The sequence below is a fragment of the Mirounga angustirostris genome, unplaced genomic scaffold (assembly GCF_029215605.1).
Source record: "Mirounga angustirostris isolate CCGP_5_RB_7025 unplaced genomic scaffold, mMirAng1.0.hap1 SCAF_7, whole genome shotgun sequence".
NCBI classification, from domain to species: Eukaryota; Metazoa; Chordata; class Mammalia; order Carnivora; family Phocidae; genus Mirounga; species Mirounga angustirostris.
In genome coordinates, this window is record NW_026991715.1 from 84,595,846 (window position 1) to 84,622,651 (window position 26,806).

Sequence of the window (26,806 nt, forward strand, 5' to 3'; positions counted from 1 at the left end):
GCAAGTGCCCACTGGCCCCAAGATGGGCACGTAGCAAAATGGATAAAATGAGAGTAATATGAACCCTAGTAATACGTCAAATTGGCATGTAAATGAGATGAGTCATCTAAGTGCAGTTTAAAATCTCTTAAATAGGATACTAAGAAAAGAATAAAACAGCAGATGATACACTGATTTTCCCGGGACCCTGCACAGCCAACACCATGCACCAGGCTCTCTTCGGCGATTCTATATCCTTCACTTTGCAGCAGGACTTCTCACGTCCCTGGTTTGGCTGACGTGCCATGTCCTGCTGATGATGCCCTACGTTAGAACACGGAGGTCCAGGACGCCAAAAATCTGGAGCGACTTTTACACTCTCTCACCTCACCCTTCTCTTCAGCAGCAAGGCTAAGCTTCCCAGCAGTCTGGAGGAGGATACAGCAGTAAGGCACGAACAGACTGTGGGCAGAGCCCACAATGAAGAGAAAGGGTCTTCCCCAGACTGGTGAGGCCTGTGGAAATGATTCTAGGTGTGAGCCGAAGCACCTGCTCTTTGTCTCTACTGTACAGGCAGCTTCACATTCTTTTCCTTCCCTCCGCCTCTCTCAGTCAAACCAATGAACGTCCTTCTCCACGAACTCCACAGTAACTCACACATAACAAACGTTTGATATGTGTTTACTGAAGTGGGATGAGTTCAACTGTGTCTGCAACCAAGAACACAAACAAGAATACAGTGGATCTCAGCCCAACTGCTCACCAGAATCACCTGGGGATCTTTTAAAAATCCTGATGCTCAGGTCATATCCCAGACTGACTGTATCTGAATCTTGGGGCACTGGGACCCAGGCACCAGTATTTTTTAAAGCCCTCCCCGCCCCCAGGAGATTCCTGTGCAGCTCAGGTTGAGACCTACTGGTCTAAAGCTTTCAACTGAAGAGCTTGTAGAGGGCACAGGTGATTTCTGCTCTTGGGAATCTGAAGGCAAGGTCTGAAATAAGATTATTTAAAGATAACAAGTATGCACTTGACTCCCATATTGCCCTCTACATTAAACTGAGTCAGGGCTTCTGGAGAAAAGAAACTGCTGCTCCTACAGCTTATACGCCCATCTTTTTACAAATACTCATCACTACATGAAACACAAGGTACGTTTTTTGAATGTGGTAAAAACAGAGTGGTTTCCTCTCCTTCAGCATTGGTATTGGAACTCTAGTTGGGCACAGCCAAAGGAGGCCACCTCCTGACCTTCCCAATAGCTAATGGAAGGGAAGATTCCCTTAAACCCAGGTGTCACATGGATGTATGTAGTGCTTCCTCAAGGGACCACCCATGAGGTGGAAGGATGGAGCACACATGACTAAATATTTAATATAATTTTAGTTATATTAAATATTAAATAAATGGATTATCTTATTGGAGACTAAAGGCCACCTGCTAAATATGGGAGTCAGTTGATTGATTATAGGCCACCCACAATGCACTTCGCTTCATGTATGAACCTCATACTACTGGCCTGAGGCCTTTATGGATGTATTTTTTTTTTGTATAGAGAGGCAAGAAATATTACTCTTGGTGGCAAAAAACTCATCTAAAAGTCCCAAAGCTTAGAAAGAGACAGATACTGAGAATGCAATGAACCTGACAGAGGCAGGCTCATAAATTCAGTCAACTTTGTCAAATGCAGTCATTCCATTTCAGAATCTGCAATGATTGGAAGTGCTATGCTCTGTCAATATCACAACAGGCCTGGCTTCATGCTGTCTCTTTTTCATGAAATGCGGGTTGCCTGTTAACACTAGCATTGCTTTCTATTCACTTGAATTAGCATAGTGAGAAAGCAGCAAAGAACCTGGGAGGATGAGGATCACAGAAACGCCTGCAGTGTTAAGTGAGAATCGGGGCTCGCCAACCTGAAGCCTCTAATTAGAGATTAGTGTCACAGGACTCCAACAACCAGACTGTCAGGGAGAGAAATTAGTGACATTTTCATTCCCTGTTCCAACAAGCAGTCTTCCACCAAGAAGGATGTTTCAAGTCAAGTGTAAGCTCTGTGTATAGCCTTGCGTGTTCCATTCCAAAGCCACAGACCACTGGCCATGGAATTGACCCTTTGCACGAATCTATACATTTTTTGTATAGATTTGCATGTGCGGTGCAGATGAGAACCAAAGCAGACCTGTGTGGGACATCAAGGTGGAGAAAGCCACTTGGGGAGTCATCTGCGATGCTCTAAATGGTTCAGCAAAAGATTGACTATTTGAGAAACACTGGCCCTAATAAGATAATTAATGTAGTCAGTAACTGAGCAGTAAGTGCAATGTATTTATAGAACACATCTGGGTGTTTCTAAATTCAACTCTCAAAGTTAAGCTGAAAAACACAATCGAGAAAGAAGACTCTTAGAACTAAAAACGTCTTTTCTTTCATGCTTAATGGCTTTCTTGATTTCAGTTTTTATTTTCTTACATAAAGCCTCGGGCAGTGGTAATCACCAGTGGACACCAAACGAAAAAATATCCTTCTAAAACGGCGGTTTCCATCAGGTAGAATTGATGGATTTGATCTGTTTCCTAAAACAAATTTATTACCAGCAAAAATTTATTCTGCATAAAAGTGATCTGTAAATCTGTGGATGAGAAAGCCTGAGGGGCACCTGGGTGGCTCAGTTGGTTAAGCGTCTGCCTTCGGCTCAGGTCATGATCCCAGGGTCCTGGGATCGAGCCCTGCATCAGGCTCCCTGCTCCACGGGAAGCCCGCTTCTCCCTCTCCCACTCGCCCTGCTTGTGTTCCCTCTCTTGCTGTCTCTCTCTCTGTCAAATAAATAAATAAAATCTTAAAAAAAAAAAAAAAAGAACACCTGAAAACAAGTGATATTTTTGGTGTTCAGAAGAGAGACTCTACATAAATCAGAGCATTCTGGGGTCAGGCTCTGAAGGAATTGGAGTCCAATCATACAGCAGATGCCTGGACTCTGTCCGTGATTATCATGAACCCCAGGGGCTTTTGGCTACACTCACAACCCCCCAGTTATGGAAACTGGTATTAAATCCAAGGTATCATCTTTTTTAGTCATTTATTTCCCTCTGTCCAGATACTTCTTTTAAAAATGATTTTATTTATTTATTTGACAGACAGAGAGCCAGAGAGCACAAGTGGGGGGAGCAGCAGAGGGAGAGGGAGAAGCAGGCTCTCCGCTGAGCAAGGACCCTGATGTGGGGCTCGATCCCAGGACTTTGGGATCACAACCTGAGCTGAAGGCAGACACCCAACTGACTGAGCCACCTAGGCGCCCCTCCAGATACTTCTTATAATCTATAAAACTATTAGGAGAAAGTGGGATCTAATGTTTTTCAAACTTGCTTGTAGCTGTACAATACTTCTGCAAATCAAAATAATAAATAAACAAACCAAATAAGTAAACTAAATAAATGAAGCAATGAAAGTGGGGCTGCTCTGGTTGAAGTTAGGTGAGAGGACCAGGCCCCACTCTGTCACTCCCAGAGACTCCTCAGAACCTCCTCAGAACCCTGGAGCTATACAAAATGCAGATGAGAAACACAGTCCATCCATCCATCCTCCAATACACATTTGTTTAGTAACAGTAATGTACCAGCCACTGTGGCCAGGTCTGGCAATACAATCTAGAAGCAGAAATCCATGGATCTTACATTCTAATGAGGGGGAGGGGGATGGGGACGAGGAAGGTAAGCATTCACCGTCACAGCAAATAAGAGCTAATGTTTATTGCTTGCTTTGTGTAAGGAACTTTCCACACATTAACTCATTTAATCCTCTCTATAGTTTATGGGAGAGGTGTTATTTTTATTTCCACTTCACAGATGAGGGAAGCAGTCCGGGAGATGGAGATAGAAAAGCCAGGAGCATGGTGACATTGAAGGCAAGGGAGAAGTATTCTCATGAAGGAGGACATGGTTACCACGGCGATGCAGCTGCTAGGAGATGAAGCAAACTGTGGACAGAGAAGTGGCCACTGGATGTGGTGACGAGGAAGTCACCGGTGACGCTGGAAAGAGCGGAATCAGTAGCATGGCGGAAGACAACCACAGAGGACCATGGCTGAAAGCAGATGTGGGAATCAAAGCAAGGTTCTTTATGCAGAAGAAATATACTTTGGGGTGCCATTTCTGACAGCTAATTTGCAGTCCTACTGCATGCACTATAATTGCCTGCTTGCTTGTCTGTCTCCCCCAGGAGGCTGCGGGCTCCGTGGGGGTAGAGACGGTCTTATTCACTGTTTTTTTCTGATCTGTCACCTATCACAGTGACTGGAACGCAAGTAAGCAACTCAACGGATATCTCTTCAATAAATGGATAAAATAGATGATAAAAATTGGGACAGGGGAGGGAGTTTAGGTTTCTTCTTGAAAAACTACTTGTCAAACAAAATTTTCCCCTGCTGAATGGCTGGGCCTCGCGTGCAGACTGAGCCGGTTCCTTCCCGAGGGGCTGTTGTCCCTCAGTCTCCTAAGCCACTGCAAGCTGTCCTTGCTTCTACTGTGAAGTCAGGTGCTTAGGAGTTCTGGGATCTAATCTGAGCCCTGTTAAGCAATTGCTGTTACCTTTTCTATTTACAAATTAAAAAAAATAATATGATCCTGCAACCTAATTCTTTCATATAATTACTTAAGCCAAATCAAAGTTCCAAGGAGATTATTTACTGCAAAGCAATGACACTCCCGGGTGCCTTCAGGCAAACTCTAACATAACATTCTATTCACCCTACAGCATCTGGGGAACAGCAGACCCTCTCTTTTCTCCTTTCTAAAAAAAAATAAAATTTCACTGTACATCAATCCCATAACAGAAGTGAACAAAACATAAGCAGTAGCTTACAGCACATTCCCTTAAATAAGTGTTCTAGGGGAGATGTCGATTTTCCTGAAGAAGCAAACGAAACAAGTCCCAGCCTGGACATTGCATGCCATGTAACTTGGCAAGTCTTTACTCTGTTCACAGGAAAGGACTGCGACCTACTGGTCTCTGAATTTCTTCTTCCCTTATAAGTGTAATTGTTATTTAATGGGTTTTAAGTATGAAAAAAATAGATCCTATTTGTTCCTGAGAACTGCTAAGTCTCAGGGCCTTGTTTTCTTTGTAAGATATAAGCATGTGAATTTATATTCACGGCTACAATCTTACGAACCAGGTAGTTCACGTCATGGTTAAATATCACATACAAAATTCCACAACAGATATGTACATATGAATAAATAATAGTAGTAGTAGTTGACATTACCGAGGGCTTACAGGGTATGTGATGTTGGGCTAAGCGTTCTTTTGCACTATCTCATTTAATCTCAGAACAACCCTATGGAGTAAATATATCGCGATTTTTCAGATGGTGAAACTGAGGCTTTTAGGGATTAAGCTGTCCAAAATCCCACAGACAGTAAAGCAAAGGAGGTAGCATTTGAAAACCCCGCAGTCTGACAGCAACATGCTGTGTTTCTTGGCTTAATACTTAAATACAGGGAAGGCCTCTCAGGTGAATAGGACTGGAAGAAGAGGAGATGGGAACGCTTGGCTACCGTGAGGTTGTGAGGTTGTGAGGTAACTTCTGAATTTCAGCTGATGTGTCTTTCTGTTTCAATTACCAAGAATAATCAGGAGAGGGTTGTAGAAATGTGTTTTAAAGCGTTCCTATGTGAAAATCACCTGGAGAAACTGTTTTATCAGCAAAAGGAACAAGATGCTGATTCTTCAAGTGAAGGACTGAGGTTCAGATTTTCGAGGCCCAGCCACGCTCTCTAACCGTTTTTCATCTTCCCTCTTCCTCTGAGCACACACAACGGTGCGCTTCCTGGTACGTAACCAGGTAATGGTCACGTCGCCTGGGTCTGGGACAGCACAATCGAATACAGTCAACACCACTCCTGCCTTATTAGGACAGAATGTTTTGTTTTGTTCTGTTCTTCACTTTATTTTCTTTGATAAGGCATAAATTCTCAATTTTCAATTTTGGCTACGGGCAATCTGGAAACAGCTGTGCATGCATTGCAGGGGAGTGGGGAGTCCCTGCAGGTACACACTCGGTTTCATGGCTGAATTGCTACCAAAACAGTCCTGGACACAGCGCCCCACAAATTATTTTTCCTTTAAACTGATTTTTCCAGTTAGTTCTGTATATTAGTTACAGAGTCCTATATTACTTTCCCCATAGGGCTTTCCTGCTCCTGATTCCTAAACAAGCTGATAAAAACTCCATTTTCTCCACAGAAATATTTAGGTGGTTGAGGCTTTCTCTTACCATAATTACTTCCTGAAAAATGCAGTGGTCAATTTTTCCCTGAATATTTTTACATTAAACTGGGCACACAAAAGTTGGCCCTTGATATTTTAAGGTTGTAAAGTAGATTTCTGGCTTTAAAGAGATGACTGGTTTCTATTACTTGCTTTCCATGTTGGCTTCTCATTGATTTGATTAAATCTCTTTACCATTTAAATGAGGAACTCTGTGTGAATACAAGAATTTCTTCTGACCTGAAGAAATCATTTCTTATTGAAAGAAATCATCTATTTCACTCCTCAACTAAGTACTTCAGGAATTGGAGCAGGTGAGGAGAAAGGTCTCGGCAATGGCGGTTTGATGAGAAATGAATTAATTCGATTATTTCCATGGTGTGGATCAATAACAGTCAGCCTCACAGAAGCCCCTGGCCTGAAGGCAGCTGGATAATCAATAGGATCACACAGAGGCTTCTCCTCCCCCGGCAGCCTCTCTGATCTTTTCTGGGCGGACTCTTCACGCCTGTGTAATTCTAATTTATGTCAACTAGAAATCAAAGAAATTCCAAGAGGCTTTGGTCATAGGACATTGGGGTGGACCTTTCAAAATCTATTTATGTCTATTCCTTAAGTAATGTGGCCCCCACGACCCTCCTGGCACCTCTAGAGGCCAAGGAGAAGGAGCCTCCCCACAGAAACTACCTGCTCCAGGCTGAGGCAGAGGAACGGCGTGAGGTAAATCGAGGTATACTTTCTCCTTCCTGTCTACAACTCTGCAGGGACATAAGAACAAATAAGCATTTTAAGCAAAATGCTTTGCCAAGAGTGGCTCCCTCAGTAACGCTCTTTAATGATACCCCAGACGCTGGCATTTTCAAATCAAATGAACAGTGTATAAAATTAGTTCTGCATGAAGTTAAAAAAAAGAGAGAGAGAGTGAAAGGGAGCTTTTAAAAGCTCCAGCATTTCTCCATCCAACTGCTTTTCACAAGGATTTGGCATTTGAGAATTGCTACATTTATGATGTTATTCGCTGCTCATAATTCAGGCCCTCTGTCTCCAAACTTCTGTATTAACACACACTGCAGAGGTTCCCACCACGACATTTTATCACCAAGGTTTTCCACACCAGCCAGGCTGCCTCTGGCGAGGTCTAGTTTCTCAGCCAGTGCCATGCCACTGGGCTGCCTCCCTTCTCATCAACCCTGTTACCCCAAACATTTTCCATTAACCTTGAACACTGTATTTCCATTTGCCCTACAGCTTTCCCATGATTTTTTTGGTCCTTTTCAGTTTTGTTCTCCATCCAAACTGCCTTGTAAGAAATGAGGAAAATATCATATTATTAGAAGAAACAGATCTATATGGAATCTAGAGTTCTATAAAATATTCTATTCTGAAGTTGTGAAAATGATTTCTATGACCAAAGCCATCGACTGTCTATAATCGTGGAAAGCAGAGTAAACATATCGCTCTTATTAGAGTCCCATTGATTATACAAGCGGTTTTAACTAAATCACCAAATAAATGAGTGTTAAGTTGATAGGTGATTTCGGGTCAACTCTAATTCCCAAGGTCAAGTAAGCTTTGAACAGTCTTTAAGAATATAAGTTCACCCCAATTCATGAAAGCCGTCTCACACGGCGTTTTCTTCTCTTCGTTCTTACAATGCACTAAAGTTTAGGAGATTAAGTGGAGTCGGTTTTAAAACTCAAAGTAATGCCTCTAACATGCTTATCCATCCAGCAATCAGAACAGCTACTCAAACGCGGGCTTCTTAATGCACTGCCTAATTTTACAAGTGCTCGGGGACTGCTGCGTTTGAGGAGTGGCTGGAGGACTCCTCCCTAGGAGACACCAGTGTTTCAGCCAAACACATTCACTGCAGTTTAGTTTAGACATTGTCTGACAATCTAAGCATGCGTTGCTTTCATTGCAAAGAATACATTTAATGTTTCTCAGCTGTTCTTTGTTTACCCAATGAGAGAGAGAAAGAAGAGGGAGACAGAGGAAAACACCTTTTCCTACAACAAATGCATTTTGTTATTCTTGCAATTCCTCAAAAGCCCACGTGAGGAAAAAAAGCTCAAGCTTGGTAAAATATAGCTTCCAAATTAAATATAAATGGCTGCATGTGAAAGAAAATATTACTAGCCTTCAGTATGTCACAGAACCACAGGATCACAGAACTCAAGCCCTGGGACACACAGACGTCACAAACCCCGTCTCTCCCCAGAGCAGGATCCCAGCGACAACATTCCTGACAAGGGGGTTAACTGTGTAGACCATCAAGGTCTCTTGCCTCTCCTTTGGCTCCAGTTGGTATGCAGAAAGGGGAGGAAATCAAATTGGCGCATTATAATAGGTTAGCAAATTTGGTTAAGGTACAGAGAGAAGGCTGATAGACCCAAACTAGTTTTGGTCTTCAATTATTGGTTGGCACAGATGATTACATTGGGATAGATAATGGGGTCTTCGTCTCCATATCCTGGTCATGATTTCTCTGGGTTTTCTATTTCTATTCTTATTTTTCTCCATCATTATTACTTTCTTTTTGTTTCCCTGCCTATTTGAATTGTCTTATCTTCAACTCAGCCTTTTCTTCCACTGCAAATCTTTCTTCATCCCTATGCCAGGTTTGTAAGTTGATTCGAAATACAGAGTGTCCCATGGAGGTATTAGTTTTCCTTTGTCGAATGTGTAGAAAATGTAATTATTGACATCTTAGTATAGAAAATAATAATCTTAATTTTAAATTTAACAGAGGAAAAAGTAAAAGGACAATGTCTTCTCCAATCTCAGTTTATATGTTCTCTCTTTAATTTCTTTTCAAAATTGGATAGCAGGCAGTACAATTTTTTTCTCATTTGGAAATTTCAAATATCAAAACACAGGTTAATGTGACATTGATGATAATAATCAGTAGCACTCAGTATTTTACATACAACAAACATGATTATTCTAAGAGCGTGGTATATTTAAATGCTCACAACAACTCTATAAGATAGATACTATTATTATTCCCATTTTACAAATGAGGAAACAGAGGCACTGAGTAAGCAACTGCCCAAGATGACACTATGGAGAGCAGAGCCCAGATTTGAACTCTGGCCTCTAAGTCCATGACCTATCAACTATTTTAATCTCTTTGCTACTGGAGTCTTTCTGAGTCTTGATAAAAATTTAAAATCTGGAGACAGATTGCATAACACAAATTTTGAAGCTGAGTAGCTACTTAATCTAGATTTCCATCCAAATAAATCAACAAACAGGCTATTACGTGTAAGGCTTTCCTTGCACTTTGTGGGTGGTTTGGAAGCTTCTTCTGTCCTCTCAGAACCTCTCATGTCTGGCGCTGAGCTGCCGTAAGCCTAAGGACGCCAGGCAGCAAGGCTGGACCCAGCATCCCCCGGGCCAGGCCGCACGGCAGCAGGCTAAGGTCAGGCAGGGTGGTGCAGCTCTCAGAGCAGCTCACTGGTTGGAGAAAGGATTCAGAGGCCGCCTGAGCAAAGGACTAACACTCTCTCAGGGATACCGCTAATCAGAACAGCCTCCCCATCTCATTTTGGAGTAATTTGCATTTGGGTAGAAAAGGATCCATTCCTTAACTTAAAATTAGCAAAATGCTGGTCAGCAAGTATGTCTGGAATAATCTCCTGTACTAACTGGAACATAAACTTCTACAATTCATCTCTGAAGGTGGAGCTGACCTCAACAAATCTAAAGAGTATGGACTAGAAATATGGTAATTTCCAAGAATGCTTGTGGATACACAGATATATTTTGAATGCATACATTTTGGTGTCCTTGGTTAGGAGTACTCAGGTAGCAGTTTCTTCTGGCAGACACTGAGCAAAGCTGTTGTCATTGTTTCACGTTTCTAGAATACTCTGTCTACTGTAGACTCTTCAACTTGTTTTAAAAAGAAATCTTCTTTTTTAAAAGATTTTATTTTTAAGTAATCTCTACACCCAACATGGGCCTCGAACTCCTGACCCCAAGATCAAGAGTCACATGCTCCATTGACTGCGCCAGCCAGGAGGCCCTAAAAGAAGTCATTTTAAGGTGACAGATGTTAGTAGCAGCATCAGGTTGGTTAGTAGTGAAATTTGAGGGAGACTTGCAACCCCTGGGTCTCAGTGCTGTTGCTTAGTAACAGTCAGTCAGCTTTTGAGGCTGGGCTGAGAATATACAGTAAGTTCTCTCTAAACATAACTAGCTGGCAAAGGCCCAGTATAAGTCGGGATTTTAAAGCATTTGGAGACAGGAACTAGGTCAATTAACAAAAATGACATAGCACACAAAGGATTTGGGCCATTCTCCTATTTGCCCCCAAATATGCTACGTTTAGAAAAATGCATGTCCTTGGAGAGACACATATATTTAGTTTCACTCTCTTTTGCTAGATTTGTCCCTAAGCACCATTTGCAAAAGTAGCACACATGTATAAATTATTTTAAGATGCTAGCAAGTTCTGAGCAAGTATCTGAGGTTGATCTTTCCCAAGAAAGCAGTCCCTGTGCCCGGAGACTGCATCCAGGGTGTGCCGCGAGCACCGGACCCAGGCTCCAAAGACCTGGGGTCAGATCTTGGATAAGTGGCCTCTGGCCAGTGCCTGGGTCTTTCTGAGCCTCTGTTTTCTCCCCGTCACAGTGCAGATAACCACTTGTTAGACTTACAGGGGAGACATGGAAGTAACAAGGGGGAAAGCACCTCTGTCGTGGCTGGTGATCGGTACAGATTTTTATCAGCTTTCCTTCTCAGTCTTCAAAGGGCCCCATATTAAATGTGGCACAATTTCCCTAACTCACACCCACATCTCCTGGCCAGCTCCATACACCTTCAGTGGGACCTCTGGGACCATTTCTCATCATGTGCTAAAAGTGGCATCTTAAGTGTGGAAAGGTGCAAACTCCCACATAATATCCCCTCACTGGCCTTTTCTTGCCCCCAGATGGCTAGAATACATAGATGTTGAACACTGAAATCACACACTTCAAATTGCGAGAAACCAATTTGGCACTGTTCTTTCCACCTTACTGTTGCAGGAAACTTGGAACCCAGAAAAGAATTTTACTGTTAGACCCTGCACATTGCTGGGTGCCATGCAAACATTTTTAATTTTGGTTCATGGACTTAGGGAGAGGAGGCCAAAATCTAATTTGACTGTGTGTATGACTGCTTTTCCTTTCTGCATAAGCACAAAATTCATTTTTAAACAGAGAAATGCAAAAATAATCTCAGATTCATTTAGAAAACCAGGCATCTTGCAATGCGTAGCTGTAATAGTACATGTATGTGCATGTACACATTTGTACATATAGGGAGAGAGAGTATGATAGAAAGCTATTACCTACACTGATATATAGAAAACAAATTTGAGAGGTAACTCTTACTTTATCGCATCTCATCAGCCCCAAGTATCTCAGGGATTTGCTGCTCTGTGCAATGAGGGTGGCTCCTTGATCTGTAATTTCTTTACACCATCCGACGTCCACAGTCTCTATCGTCATGCTATACCGGCCGATGGCTATCAGGGCTGCAAGGAGGGACAGAGAGAGAGAAAGCAAGCATAAATGTTAGCAGTGTAAGGGGCCTCTATCTTATTATGACTATTCCTCTCATTTCCCCACTAAACTTGTTCCTGACAGGTTGTGTGTAAACGAGTGTTTTGTAAATGAAATTAAATCTGAAATGATTTTGGAAAGCTTGCTCTATGACAAACCCTTTCACCAAGTGAATAATCATTCCATAATTCCCCTTTTGTCAGAACACAACCTCTTATCAGTTTTACTCATTACAAGGTTACCTGTACTTTCAAACATTCATATCTGCAGAAGGAATAAATTAAAACGAATTACATATATAAGGTTACAGAAAACCCCAAGTAGAAAACTAAACTTTACCCAAGATAACGTGAATAATTTTTAAAAAGAAAAATCCATGTAAGCACCATTTTGAGGTGTGTTATAGTGCAGTGAATTTCTTTACCGATTGGCATAATTTTTTCCATCTGTTCATGATCTGTAAAATGTAAGACTATATAATATTTTTCACATTAGTCCTTCTTGGCACTGTTAGGAATTAAGAGTACATTATACATACAGTTGAACTTAATTGGTGCCATGCTGGAGTGCAGTAAAGGGAATGCATTTGTTATGGTGAATTTCCTCACCATTATCAGAAGTCTTCCTTCTATTAACATATAAGATGAAGCCTGTCATCTGCAGACTATCGGTGTCTTTAGTCTTCTCGACTGTTTAGCGTTGTACCGCTAAACTAAAGTGCAGATGCTTATCCCATAATCTACGATGTGCACTACTTATCGCTGCTCCATTACCCCTCACCCTGTCAGAGCGACCAATCAGTGAAGGTGGCTCTTTGCTACGGACTTCTGATTTGAGAGACGTGCACACCTCTACATTTGTGGAGCAGGAAAACAGACTTCAATACCTCCAGCCAGAACAAGTTTATGGTGCACTGGTTTGTAAATGAAAACCCTGAAAACAATGCCACACATATTAAAAAGGAAAGAAATTGTTTGCTAATTATTTCCTCATTCTAAGATAGGATGCGCTGATTTCTGTGACATTAAAGGCGGATGATATTTTCCAATTGACTAGATTGATAAGAGCAGAGTGAATTACTCATGTAAATAAATGTTAACTCTTAGAGCTCACAGAAAAGAACTTGGCAAAATCTCTTTGCTAGTTACCTCAGTAATTTTTTCTTAAATAGAAAATTCATGCCCATGCATCCAAATATCAAAGCACTTCTAAGTAGTCAGACATTTAAGGTTTACAAAAACAACCATGATCCCAGTGTTTTCCAGTGAAAATGCTACAAAGGACAAATTTTTTCTTCTCCTAGAAGTTCCTCATGCCACGAATTTGTTCATGCTCTCATTTTTGCATGCTACTTCGACATTTAGTTTCTAAAGAAGTGGGAGCAGGATGGAGGGGGATCTGCCAAAAGTTTGCTAAACGCTCTGAGTGATATTTTGTATGTGGAAGCAATATCCCAGGTTAATCCCATTGGTGTCTTTGCCCTAAGAAAACTGTTATCTCTGGTATTGTCATAATTTTCACTATGATAAATGAAGTAGAAGATACATAAAAGAAATTTCTTTGAATACAGAGTGCTCAAACTGTGATTTCAAAAGACGACAAAGGATTGTGTACTTTTATTTAGGTTTGGGGCTAGAATATGAAAGCCCTGTACTAGCCAGAAAAGGGTAAAAACAAATGATCTGAGGATTGTTCAGAGGCTGCTTTATAAGCAAATGAAGAGTCAATAGCTATTGATTCTAACTGCTAAAAACTCTGGTGTTTAGTATTCCCCCTTTTTTTCCTTTCTTGTCCAAATTAAAATAGGCACTAAATAAGACAGCTGAGGATAAATCAGGGTATTCAGTTTTTGTTTTGACACAGTTCTATATACTAAAGTAAGAATTAAACTTTATTATTCCTTAGTTCCTTCAGTTATTCAGCAAACTCCTTATGAGTACTCACTCTAGAGCATTTTGTCCAATATCTATTGACCATCCACGTTTTAGGCACTGGGCTAAGAATTTTAGGCATATTGTCTCATTTAATCCTCTCAGAAACCTTATGGAGTTTTATTATTATTTCCATTTTAAGGATCAGTCACAGAAAGACTGAATAACTTTCCCAGTCACAAGATACTAAGTGGGAGAGTAGATAATAGGCTGAGAATTGGCTCTCAGCCCTGGCCACATATCAGATGTACTGAGTCAGAAGGCTGGGGCCAGGCACTGGGCAATTCTAACATGCTGCATCACTGGCGTGTGGACCTGCGATGTGGCACGTGCTGGGCCAGGTGTACTAGGTGGTGGGGATAGAAAGATGCACAGAGCACAGAGGCCAGCTGATTGGGGGTGGAGGGTGGCAGGGTGGGGTAGAAATGAGGATCACCCAAGTAAACAGTGACAATACAATGCTCATCCCCCACCTCTTCCCATTCCTAACTCCTCACTTTTCATATCTCAAGTCAAAGGTCAGCTTCTCAAAACTCATCATCCTATCATTTACCTCTATTGGAAATGTAATTATTAATTTGTTTATGCTGTTGTGGCCCATCTCTCCGTTAGAATGACAGCTCCTATTCCTGTTGTATGCCCAGCATCTAGCCTGTGCCTGGGGAGGAGTTGGTTCTTAAAAACGTTAGCTGAACACACCAATGGCTATAGTGTGGTTTAGGTCTATTAGAGAAGCATGCCCGGGGGGCACTGGAGCCTCTCACTCTTCAAGGGGGAATAGAAATCATGGGAGCCTTCATGGAAGAGCTGAACTAGGTTGTAAGGGATGAGTAAGGATTCTCCAGAAAAATGAAGAGTGAGGGCAAGTATGTGGGGCTAAGAAAATGGCATACAGAAGGGCAGAGAGATGGGAAAGGATAGGGCAGCTGCAGGCCTTTCTGTGGGGCTGACCTAAAAACAAGTACAAGGATGTGGCGGGATTCACTTCAGAAATATTTATTCAATGATTAATGGCACTGGGGGTAAGCATAAGAGATACAAAGGGTAGCAAAAAAAGCAGAGCCCTTGATGTCCTGAAACTTATATTCTAGTAGGAGAGACAGATGTGAAACAAATGCAAAAGTATATATAATTCTAAATTGTAACAAATGCTCCAAAGGAAAGGGACTGGTCACTTTAAGAATAACCTTTAAGTGGGGGGCACGAGGGAGAGTCTTTCTGATGAAGTTATTTTTTTTTTAAAGATTTTATTTATTTATTTGACAGAGAGAGACACAGCGAGAGAGGGAACACAAGCAGGGGGAGTGGGAGAGGGAGAAGCAGGCTTCCTGCCGAGCAGGGAGCCCTACGCGGGGCTCCATCCCAGGATCATGACCCGAGCCGAAGGCAGACGCTTAACGACTGAGCCACCCAGGCGCCCCATAGAATCTTTAACTTCCACAATCTATAGAGTAACTTTTCTGAATCTCCGCTTCCTCGCCTGGACAATGGGGAAGTTGACTCTATGTCCTGCTTACTTCACAGGGTTGGTTGGAGGTTCAAATGATGTAATACATGGAAGGGACTTTGTCCCACATAAATGTCATGAGCTATGTGATATTTCCCGAAAGCATTCTACAGTGGTGCAGTTGATATAAAATGAAAAGACTTAAAAGAGTTTTGAAAAATAAAATGCTCTGGGCCAATGAGAGCATTATATAAGCACTTAGTCATTATGTCAATGCCAGTTCCTGAACTGCCCACTCTCCATTGGTGAGCATGAACTCACTGACTGCACCTAGGACGATAGGGCTGTAAGTGTAATGTGTGATTACTACCTTCATTAGGACCTGTCAACACATTATAATGATATTTACTGAGCCTTGAAAAGGGATAAATTATGCAAGACTAATCCCTAAACTCAATGCAAATTTAATATACTTTTTAATGTGCTAAGTACAACAACAAAAAGTTAAATTCTAAAAAGTTACACAAGTTAAAAACTGTAAATCAGTAACTCATATAATGATCAAGAATATACACTAACCCACCAGGAGGCATTTCCATAGGCATACAGAGCATCTGAAAGCCATGAGAACATACGTACTTAATTTTGACTAATAAGTTCCATTTCTAGGAATCTACCCCAAAAATATATTTTAATAATACAAAATTACATATATATATAAGTTTATTCATTGGAGCACTGATTATAATTGCAAAATAATGGAAATGGCCTAAGTACCCATACGTAGGAGAATGGTTAAATGATGCTATACTCTCAAAACTGAATACTAGGCAGCTGTAAAAAAACGGAGGGGGGAAGATCACTAGGAACTTTCAAATCATTCAGTGAAAAAGGTAAAGTGCAAGGATTTATATGGTGTGCTATCGCCATATAAAAAGAGAATATAATTAAAAAACACACACGTATGAATCTGCTCTTTTGTGAAAAAGGAATATGGGAAAGATAAACCAGAAAATATGGAGACTGTTTAACTATACGGGGTTGGTGGGAAAGGGGAGGGAAGAAGGGGGCATGGAATGTAGGGGGTGAGGGTTTCAGGAGGGATGAACACTTCTGGGAGTATCTCTTTGGATATAGCTTTGACTGTGCATCACAGTAACATTTTACATACCTCCCCAAATAAAAAAAATTAAAACCAGCAAGGATCTGGAGGAAAGGGAAATAGAATACAAACAGTAACAAATGAAGCTAACTGTATTACAAATGAAGAGCATGACCCAGACAAATAAGATAACCACACAGAAGGGGATGGGAATTAACAATTAAGTCACTTTGGAAAACATTATTTCGGCAGGATGTTGTAAGGTGAAACCCAAAAAGAACTGTCAGTAAATACTGTACTCTAGTTACTAAATCTATTTCTCACAGGGGTATGAGTTAGTAATTCAGTAACTGCTTTATGTGTAATCTAGGATTATAAATATTGAGAGCTGGTCTTTTTACTGTTAGAGAAAGAAGCTATAAACAAGAAAAGGGGAAAGGCTCATAAAGATCCCAGTGGTACTGAATTGGAATCAGAGATATTAGAATGAACTCATGGTCATATATATATATATATAACGGACATACAGATATAGAAATAACTAATAAATATGATGTATGTGCATGCATGGGTTAGTATACATACATATATTTCCTATCTTTTTCAGCTGAGAGAGACTAGGAGCAATGATGCTCCAATAGCAGTGATCTACTAGCACCCAGAACTTGGTTTATAAATATCATTCTCCAATAAAAAGAATTAGGGCTTCTTATAGAAATGGTTGATTCCTAGACTGGGGCAGAGAAAATACAAGATGAGTTTGAAACATCTTGTGATAACAGAAAAAAGAAGTGCTTAAAAAAGAATGGCGGCATGTCCAAAGGACACAGGATCCAATCAGAAGAAGCTGCCAATGGCCACAGCTGGAACATTTGAGCATCAAAATAAATAATGAGTATTGGACTACACCTGAGAAAACTGGATAAGCATCCACAAGTCTATACTGTAGAGATAGACAGATAGATGGGTATATAGTCAAGGAAGGACAACTCTTCCTTACAGAACAATTCCAATTAATAAGTGTAGAAGGAATGGGGGAAATACAAAACATCATCAGGCAAAGATTTGGAACTTAGCTATCTCACTGTTTCAATGCTAATTTCCTGGTTTGATAATTATACTACGGTTATATGAGTTGACAACATCAGAGGTAGCTAGGGGAACAGTATATGTGAACTGTCTACTATTTTTGCCACTCTTCTATAATTCTAAAAGTATTTCAGGGTGCCTGGTTGGCTCAGTTGGTGGGGCATGCGACTCTTGAACTCCGAGTTGTGAGTTCAAGCCCCACGCTGGGTGTAGAGATTACTTAAAAATAGACTCTTTAAAAAAAAGGCATTTCGAAGCAAAGATTTAAAACACATAGATAAGCTAATAACAGATAACGAGTGAATGAACTAAGGAGAGAACTAACATTTTCTAAGTGAAAGCAGGTATTACTTTCACAGTGAACAATCTGATACAAATGTTACCACTAAAAATACATTTTTTTTCTTCATAGGAGGAAGATTAGTCATATGAGTGCATTAACAAGTGACCTGCATATGCCATTTTGTCCTTTCCAGTTCTATCTTCTGCTATGGATCTATGTACCTGCAATACAATCAGAAGAAATGCCCTAGTGCTTGAAAGAGCTAGGGTTAAAATTTAACAGTAGATTTAACATCTTTCATGTAATACTTGGATAAAAGCCATTTGCAAGGAAATTTCTTGGCATGGGTACAAAGAGATAAATATGAAAAGTGCTCTTCTTTGTAGAAGCCACAGAAGCTCCAAAAACAAAGAAATGACACTTTCGGAGACATTTGTTGCGGTGTGATGGTCCCCAGGAAGGCTCCCTCTGCCCTGCAGGGACTACAGCAGTGGTTCCTAGCCCTGGCGCTTGCGGAGAATCACAGGGGCCTAGAAAAAGTACAGATGCCTAAGTCCCATCCCTGGAGATTCTGATTCAGGAGAAGCAATAAAAGCTCCTGTGAGCCTCATGTGCAGCCAGGGCTGAGAACTGCTGGAACACAACAACCTACAACTCGGGCAAAGTCAGTCGACTAAAAACAAAAAGAACTTGTTGTTAAGGATATGCACAGCTCTGTGTTCTGATATTTTAATACAACTTCATCTCTCAAACAGTAGTGACTTCTTGTATAGAAACCAATACCTCTAATTTCCTTATTTCTAATTTATATCTTTTCCTTCCATTTTTATACATTACTATTATATTCCTCATATTATTAGGTAGTAACCTGACAGTGACCATATTCTATTTTTCCAGGTTGTCCCTTTTAGTAAATATTTCTTTACTTCATTGCACTTATTTATATTTCAAATGCAGCACTTATCAGAGTTTGTTTCATATTAGAATTATTTATCAACACGCCTGTCTTCCTGCTAGATTGTAAAGTCTCTGAAGCAGCAAATGTGGAGAATTCTTTTCTAGGACCTCTAAATCTCTGAAAATCAAGTGTCACTCATTTTTCACGGTTTCCATGAACTTTTTGGAAGTATAGCATGCATGCAGAAATTTGCACAAGTCCTAAGGGTACAATTTGATGGATTCTGACAAAGTTAACCCAGCTGTATAACAGTATCCAGATTGAGAGACAGGGCCTGACCACCACCGCTGAAGCTCACTCGTCCCCAACTCCAGTCACTACTATCCTGCCAATAAGGATAACCACTATACTGACTTCCAAACACACAGATGTGTATTCTTGCATTTGAACTTCATATAAATAGAGTTAAACACCCAGCACTCTTGTTTCTGGTTTTTCAGCTGTCCATTATATGTTCATGAGATCCATCTACATTGTTATGTATACTGGTAGTCCGTTCATTCTCAATGCTCTGTAACATTCCATTCTACTGGCTATGATGTGTAATGCTACTATAAACATGAACATACATGTGTGGATGTATGTTTTCCTTTCATCCTCCTTGCTCTGGGAAGCGAGGTGGGATTTCTGGGTTGTATGGTTAAGTGTATGTTAATTTCATAAGAAATTGCCGAAATGTTTTCCAAAGTGGTTCTACCATTTACATTCCTGCCAGTAATGTATGAAGATTCCAGGGTCTTTACATCCTTGCCAATACTTGGTAATATCTGTCTCTCTGATTATAGCCATTCTGGTGGGTGTGAAGTGCTAGCTTATTGTGGGTTTTAATTTTCATTTCCCTAAGGACCACTGATGTTATGCATCTTGTCATGTTGTCATACACTGTTCTAAAATCCTAGCATAAAATTATGTGCCTTTATCCTTACAAGTACTCAGTAAATATTTATTAAATTAAATTGATAAACAAGGAAAGGCACGTAAGTTTTCTATTATTAAACTACATAGCAAACAGTAGCTTTCTAGACAACAGATAATTTTCCACATAATTTGAGGGAAAGTACCAGTAAAATAAACTTAGTCTATCCTCTGGAGACATGAAAAATTAACTTAAAGTTTCTTAAAATAAGAAAGTAAATTCAAAAAAAATTACAGTTATAGAAAGCTTTCCAAATGCTCATTTATTTGTGGAATTTCAAAGACTGTGGAGTATGCTTTATTTAGGAACTCTAAATCTCTGAAAATCAAGTGAAAAATAAATATAATACAAAAACTGCCCAACAATGGTGGATAACATTAGAGTGAAAACTTTGAATTATGGCAGAATTTTCAAGACACTGCACGTAGGGGCATTCACTTTACAGAACTCTGTTTACTGAGTTCGGAGTAGCAACATGCAAGTCTTATCTGACAAAGGGAACAAGCTGGCTGTGGCCCTTGACCTTTCGGGGAGAAGACTCTCCTGCCCTGTACATCCTGAGATGGAAATGCAACATTATTTATAGGCTGCACCTGCTTTCCTTCCTATGAGATAAACAAGTTGGTGGAAAAGTAAGAGTTCAAGTGAAGAATTTTTTTAAAGGTCTTTAAATTCATCAGAAGCGAGGATAAGTATTTTTTTTAATCTTTTATGCTTTTCACATTATTTTTATTTTAATAGCAGAAAGACACAAATCTGATTGGGTAGGTAGAAACTATTTTTGAGTACGTGACTTCTGAAAATGTAATAAACAAAAGGCATATTTAGAACTAACCTTCATTTAACAGGAATCTGATCCACTGCCCTGGTTTTCAGTGGTGCTGTGTTTGGTAGTAACCAGTGCTCTGAGTGGAATGTTAGGTCCCCCCAATAATCTCTTTATTAAATTTTAGAATCCAGGATGAAGAAGAAAAAAAGCATTACTACTCTTAACATTAGCTGAGAACCTTAAAGTCCCTGGTTTAATGATTCTTTTTTGTTGTAGCCTGCATATATACATACATTACTTATCAAAGAATTATGCATCTTTTTCAAAATCCTGACATTATATTAGATTTCCCCACTTTATGAGAAGTGAATTCTGAGCTTAAATATGTTGGTTGATGGATATGGAAAAGTACATTAGTGTTTCTGTCATACCTCTGCCTTGTCCATCTTTCTGAGCTGAATTTTCCAGACCACCCTAAAGACACAGCATCAGTTTCAAGTGGGCATCAGACACAAATATTTATGTGACCCAGTGCAGGGCAGAGCAGAATGTGACTGCAGTAACTACCATCTGAGAGATACCAAGGCTGGTGACAACAAATGTGTTATCAGACTGCTCAACACACATTGTAAAAGTGTCTCGATACTGAAGGGAAGGAAACCAAAGGAAGAGGGAAGAACACATGGGGATGTCAGCAGAGTGAATATATGATCTCTTCCTTCTTTAAACAAATACTAATTGAGTACCTACTATGCACCAGGGAGCGTTTCAGGAGCTGGGAATAAAGAGATAAAATTCCTGCCCTTGTGGGGCTTGTATTCTGAATACAAATAAATAATGAGAATACATAATTTGTCAGGTGGTGATGAGGCTTTGGAGAAAAACTGAGCAAGGACCAGGGTGGGAGTGCTACAATTTTAATTAGGGTGAGCAGGGAAGGCTTCATGGAGAAAATGACATTTGAACAAAGATCTGAAGAGGTGGGGGAACAAGCCATACAGATATCTGAGGGAAAAGCATTATGTGCAGAGAAAACTTAATGTCAAGGCCATGAGATAGGAAGGTTGCTGGCTTGTTTTAGAATGAGCAAAAGAGCAAGATGGTGAGTGGTGGAGATGAGACTGGGAGAGGTAATGGAAAAGGGCGTGGTCAAAATCATGTCATAGATCATTTTAATGACACTGGGTTTCCTCTAAATTAAATTAGAATCCACTGGAGAAGTTGGGGCAGAGGAGTGATATGACCTAACTTAAACTTTCAAAAGACTTCTCTGGCTTCTGGGTTAAAGACAGACTGTAAGGAGGCAAGAGCAGAAGCAAGGAGACCAAGAAGGAGGCCACTGCAATTATCTAGACAAGAAGTGACAATGGCTTGGCCCAGGGGTATGTAATAAAAACAGGGAGGAGGAGTTGAATTATGACTATTTTAGGACCAACAACACTGCTGATGGATTGTATGTGGAGTAAGAGAAAGAGAAGAGTCAAGGATGTTAAAAGAAATCTTTTTTTGACACTTAGATTTGAAAGAAATTTCCTGCATGGGATTTTACATAGCTGCTCTTTGTGTCCTCGTGTGTCTCAGTGTCCTTGCAATAGTAGGAATATACTGATTTCTTCTCCGGGATATAAACTCCAAGAGGGGCAAAGACCACCTTTACTCATCTTTATATCATCATTGTTTAGCACAGAGCCTTCACTTGTTAGTATTCAATATATGTTCGTTTAAATATGTGCATCTTACATATCACAATTAGGGAAAAAACTCAGAAAGGGGTCTTGTTTGCATTCTCTAGAGTTTATACTCATTCTTTTATTCGAAAGTATTCACTGAATAGCTGCAGTATATCAATCACTATGATGTCCGCAGGTATCTTTGGGGGAGATGATAGGTAATAAACATTTTCCCCTATATATTTCTGCATTTAAAAATTTTCAACACTAGGCATGCTTTGCTTTACAAAGGAAGTAAAAACCAGTTTTTAAAAAGGTGTACTGGATATATTTCTGAATTCTCCCAGAGCGAAGGGAAGAACTTAACATTTCTGACAGTGGGGTTTCTCTCTAACCTTAGGCTCCTAGAGACAAACACATTTACTGGTGCCAAAATTCAATACCTAAAATCATGTGAAATCCTGTGAAAAAAAGCATAAAGGTATTTGCAAACTAAAACTAAACACAAAAAGGTAAGCTCACTTATTCCTCCCTAACTATAACCAGAACAATTATAACTCAGGGGCTGTTGTCCTGAGCAAGGATTAGCTTAGATACTGGCAGCAATTTTTGCTTATGGACCTTTCTCTGCCATAAGAAGGGAAAAGGAAATAAAATCATGAAATTCAAAACATTTCAATTTGAGTTTTTATTTTTTTATTTTTTTTAAAGATTTTATTTATTTATTTGAGAAGAGAGTGAGAGAGAGAAAGAGCACACGAGGGGGGAGCAGGAGAGGGAGAAGCAGACTCCCTGCTGAGCAGGAAGCCCGATGCAGGACTCGATCCCGGGACTCCAGGATCATGACCTGAGCCGAAGGCAGTCGCTTAACCAACTGAGCCACCCAGGCGCCCTCAATTTGAGTTTTTAAAGTTTAGTGGAGAACTAGATTAAAATTCAGAGAACACTAAACTGTCTATATTCTTCTTGTTTTCAAGGGGGAAGAGAGAATTCCAGTTCTGGATCCACTCACCTGCAAACGTGGACCATGCACACTAGTGCACATGCTCACACACGCAGGGAGACGCAGACACAGACCTACATACGTACATATGTTATTCTTAGGCCCTAACTCACAGGTAGACTTACCCTGAAGCCACTGAAGGTGAAGCTTCAGGGTCCATCATTTACATGGACCGTCATGAGGACCTGGGTCACAGAAATGTAATCACAGGGTAATGTATTTTTGTAAAATTTGTAAAAACAAGATGCTTTTCTATTCTTTTCTTAAAGAAGAGACCTCAAATCGTTTAAACCTCAGGCCCTGAAAAATCCTGAATTTGTCCCTGACCCAACCGAGAATATTCTGATTCAGTGGCTTTGGAGGTGGATACCAGGAGGCTGTATCTTTTTCTTTCTTTCTTTTTTTCATGTCACCAAGTGATTCTGATACACAGCCAGGTTTGGAAATCACTGATGAAGGACTACAGACTGATCAGTTTAATGAGTCCCTGACATCTAGGTAGTATTTCTTTCTGGAGCTCTGCCACCATTGATTGGGACATAAACCATATAACACTATGTAGTTTGGAAAAAGCTGACAATTGGCAACATTCACTTCCACATTGCAGTGATGAATCACATAACCCTCTGTGCCGAGTAATTAACTATCCATTTGTATGTACTGGCTGTAGCGATAAAGTTCTTTTCAATGAGGAAGGAAGGGAATTTGGACATAACATTAACAGTTGTTAATACCAAGCAAATAGAGTAAATTGGATTTATTAAAAAGAGTATGTGTGTGGATTTTTTCCCTAGGAGTTGATATAATTTGTCTAGCTTTCTAATTATAGCCGGGACAGAAAACGACTGAACCCAAAGACCTCTCACGGTATCTAATAAACTTTTACTTACAGGGAGAATATTTCTTGGGTTGGAGAATGACAAATAATTTACTAAGCTTTTCCTGAAAGATAGCTAAAGGTGTTTCACCTATATCTAGCTGATGAATTAGCTTTTGCTAATAATCAGTGTCACGAGACAGGGAAGAAGCAGCCTGTAATTACTTTGAAAGGAATGAAGGAACAGATCTGATAAAGAAACTAAATCAGCTAATTCCTCTAGGGGCATACTGAGTGGGAGAGAAGCTTACCTTACTGCCAGTTTAGAGGGAGGCAAAGATAGGGGGCATAGGTGGTTTTCACCTGCCTGGCTTCCATTCTCACTTTCTGGTAACAAACCCTTAATTTTCCTTTCTGAAGGTTCAGTATAGAGGCTGTAATCAAAGGTTTCCTCCCTTCTCCAAGATGCAGGTGGGCATGGGACCCAAACCCATCTAAGCATACTCACTCCCTAATATCTGAATTCTGCCCAGAATGACTTTAGAAGAAAAGCAGCTGGAGACAACCATCTGGGGGAGGTTCCCCAAAGAGACTCTCATTAGTCTCAGCCACCTAGAGATCCCATTTTCTTGTCTTTCTCACAGCCCAGTTTTTATTTTGATTCTGAGAGTTACCCCATCTTCTTCCAATAATTTCTTTGCTTTTGGTCTGGGTTTTGTTTTCACTTAAAGTAGCCTCGGTTGGTTTCTGTAACTTGCAACCAAAGAATCTTAACTAATACAAACTATGCTACAAACTATGCTTAACTAATACAAACTATGCATACAAACTATGATAACTCAGTTATTTTCCACAATAACAAAAAGTCCAAATGTATTCTCAACGATGCCCAGCTGAAAGAGTCACACTAGCAGAAAATATAAATATGGCTCAGTAAATAAACATTTGTTTTGTTGGTAGATGTTCTGATATATCTGTACTCATTCTTTAGCAGTCAAATTTTATTCAGTTCCATGATGTCTTTTTAAATTTTTCAAATAATAACTCTATTGATTGCATAAAAACGGCACAACTTACTGTAAAAATTAAATTAATAAAGGAAAGTACAATAAAACTTCAAAATTATCCCAAATCCCATCATCAAGAAATACCATCACTAATATTTGGTAAGCATTCTTCCAGTACCTTCCACATACAGACAGCACAAGAGAAAGAGAAAAACAGTATCGGAAATCTTGTATATAATTATGCATGTTTTTAAAAAGTATTTAACTTGTTTTTACTTGAATTTAACCAAAATAAAGAAATTGAATTGAAAAAGAATCACAAAACTTCAGTTAAGTATTTCTTTACCATATAAGGTAATTTTTCAAAGAGTCTACATAAATTAAGAAAAAAAATTATGAGGGTGCCTGGGTGGCTCATTTGGTTAAGTGTCTGACTTTGGCTCAGGTCATGATCGCAGGGTCCAGGGAAGGAGCCCTGCATTGTGCTCCACACTCAGTGGGGAGTCTGCTTCTCCCTCTGACCCTCCCCCAGCTTATGCTCTCTCACTCTCTCTCTGTAAAATAAACAAAATCTTATAAAGAAAAAAAACAGAAAAAATTATTAAAACCTTTAAGAATATGGAGTCATTTAAAAAATTCTATACTTTCCCTCAGACAGAATCAACTGACTCCCTTCTAGAAAAATAAAAAAAAAAAAAGAAAACTGGCAAGCATTTCTCCCTCTTCCTTCTTTCTTTCATATTTATCAGCTATATTATTATTTTTACATTGTCAGGCTTCAATGTTCCCATCTGCTTTTGTAACCATAATTGTCATGTTTGTTTTGAACTGGTTCTATATTAAATGGACTAAATACAGTGAGTTTCCTTCATGATTTTTCTTTTTTCATTCCTGAGGTCTTTTTCAATTAATCTTTTGGGTGGCTAGATACCATCTTTAAGTAGTTTTCTTTTTTTTAGAAAGATTCATCATATATTCCCTAAATTTTGAATGCTAGAGAAAGACTGTTATACTTATGTTTAAGGAACAACATTGGCTAAGTATTAAATTTTGGGTCACACTTTTTTTTTTTAACCTTCTGAGCTTTATAGACAGGTGCTTCAGTTTTGCTGTGGAGAAACTAAATCCAACCTGATTTCTTCCCCTTCATACATGTCTTGCTTTAATACCCGGAAGCTATAGGATTCTTCCTTTATCTCTTAGGATCAATACCTTTATCAGGACAAGTCTTTGTTATTCTGCAGCAATTTATTTTCCTGGAACATGGCAGATGCTTTTGATTGTTGTAGATTTAGAACTCTTTAGATATAAGATCCATGTGTTTCACTCTTGTTCTGTTGGCCTTACTTCCCCCCAGCCCCACCCCTTGCAAACGATGCCTTCAAATAAAATGCTAGGAATAGATGCTATAAATGGTCCTATGTTTGTTCCTCTCAAATTCTCCTACTTTAATTAATGGAGGATGGCTATCTGTCAGGAATATGGGGATGTGAGTAATAAGCTGGAAGTAACTGAGAATCGTTGTGTCCAGTATCCTCATTACAAGTCTGTTATTTCCTTTATCCTGACACACCTGTTCTCTCAGATTTCTATGTTCAAGATGTTATGTGTTACTGATAACAAAACCGTTTGAGCCATTCTTGTGTTGAATTTTGGCACTTTCTGCTTCTCTCCCTTTTTCACCCACTTCACTTCTGTCAGTCTCCTCAATTCTGAAGAAAGGCGGCAGATGACAAAGATGGCTCATTAACATGGTTTCTCCTTTGGTGACCTCTTCTCTGACATTTTGAAATGCAAAACTGGGATTCTACACAGGCATGGAGATTCATGGCTCAAATGAAAGAATTGCTGGCTGTGCCTTTCTGAATGGGGATACCTATTTCATGTTAATCAGAAGTATCCCCTGATTTTTTTTAAGATTTACTTATTTGAGACAGAGAGTGAACAGGGGGAGAGGCAGAGGGAGAGAGAGAATCCTCAAGAAGACTCCATGCCAAGCATGGAGCCCAAAGTGGG

General features: G+C 39.9%; 1 protein-coding gene across 4 annotated transcripts in view; it reads right to left on the bottom strand.

Annotated features, from left to right (window-relative positions):
* The window catches only part of FBXL17 (F-box and leucine rich repeat protein 17), a 515,189-nt gene that overhangs the window by 10,301 nt on the left and 478,082 nt on the right, over positions 1-26,806 (bottom strand). For all 4 annotated transcript variants that reach the window (XR_010413178.1, XM_045899686.3, XM_045899676.3 and 1 more), the window contains one exon: positions 11,628-11,770. Coding sequence is in view for 3 of the 4 variants with exons in the window: in XM_045899686.3 (XP_045755642.1) it covers positions 11,628-11,770 (143 nt within the window). In the remaining variant the exon portion in view is untranslated. The remainder of the gene's footprint in view (positions 1-11,627; positions 11,771-26,806) is intronic.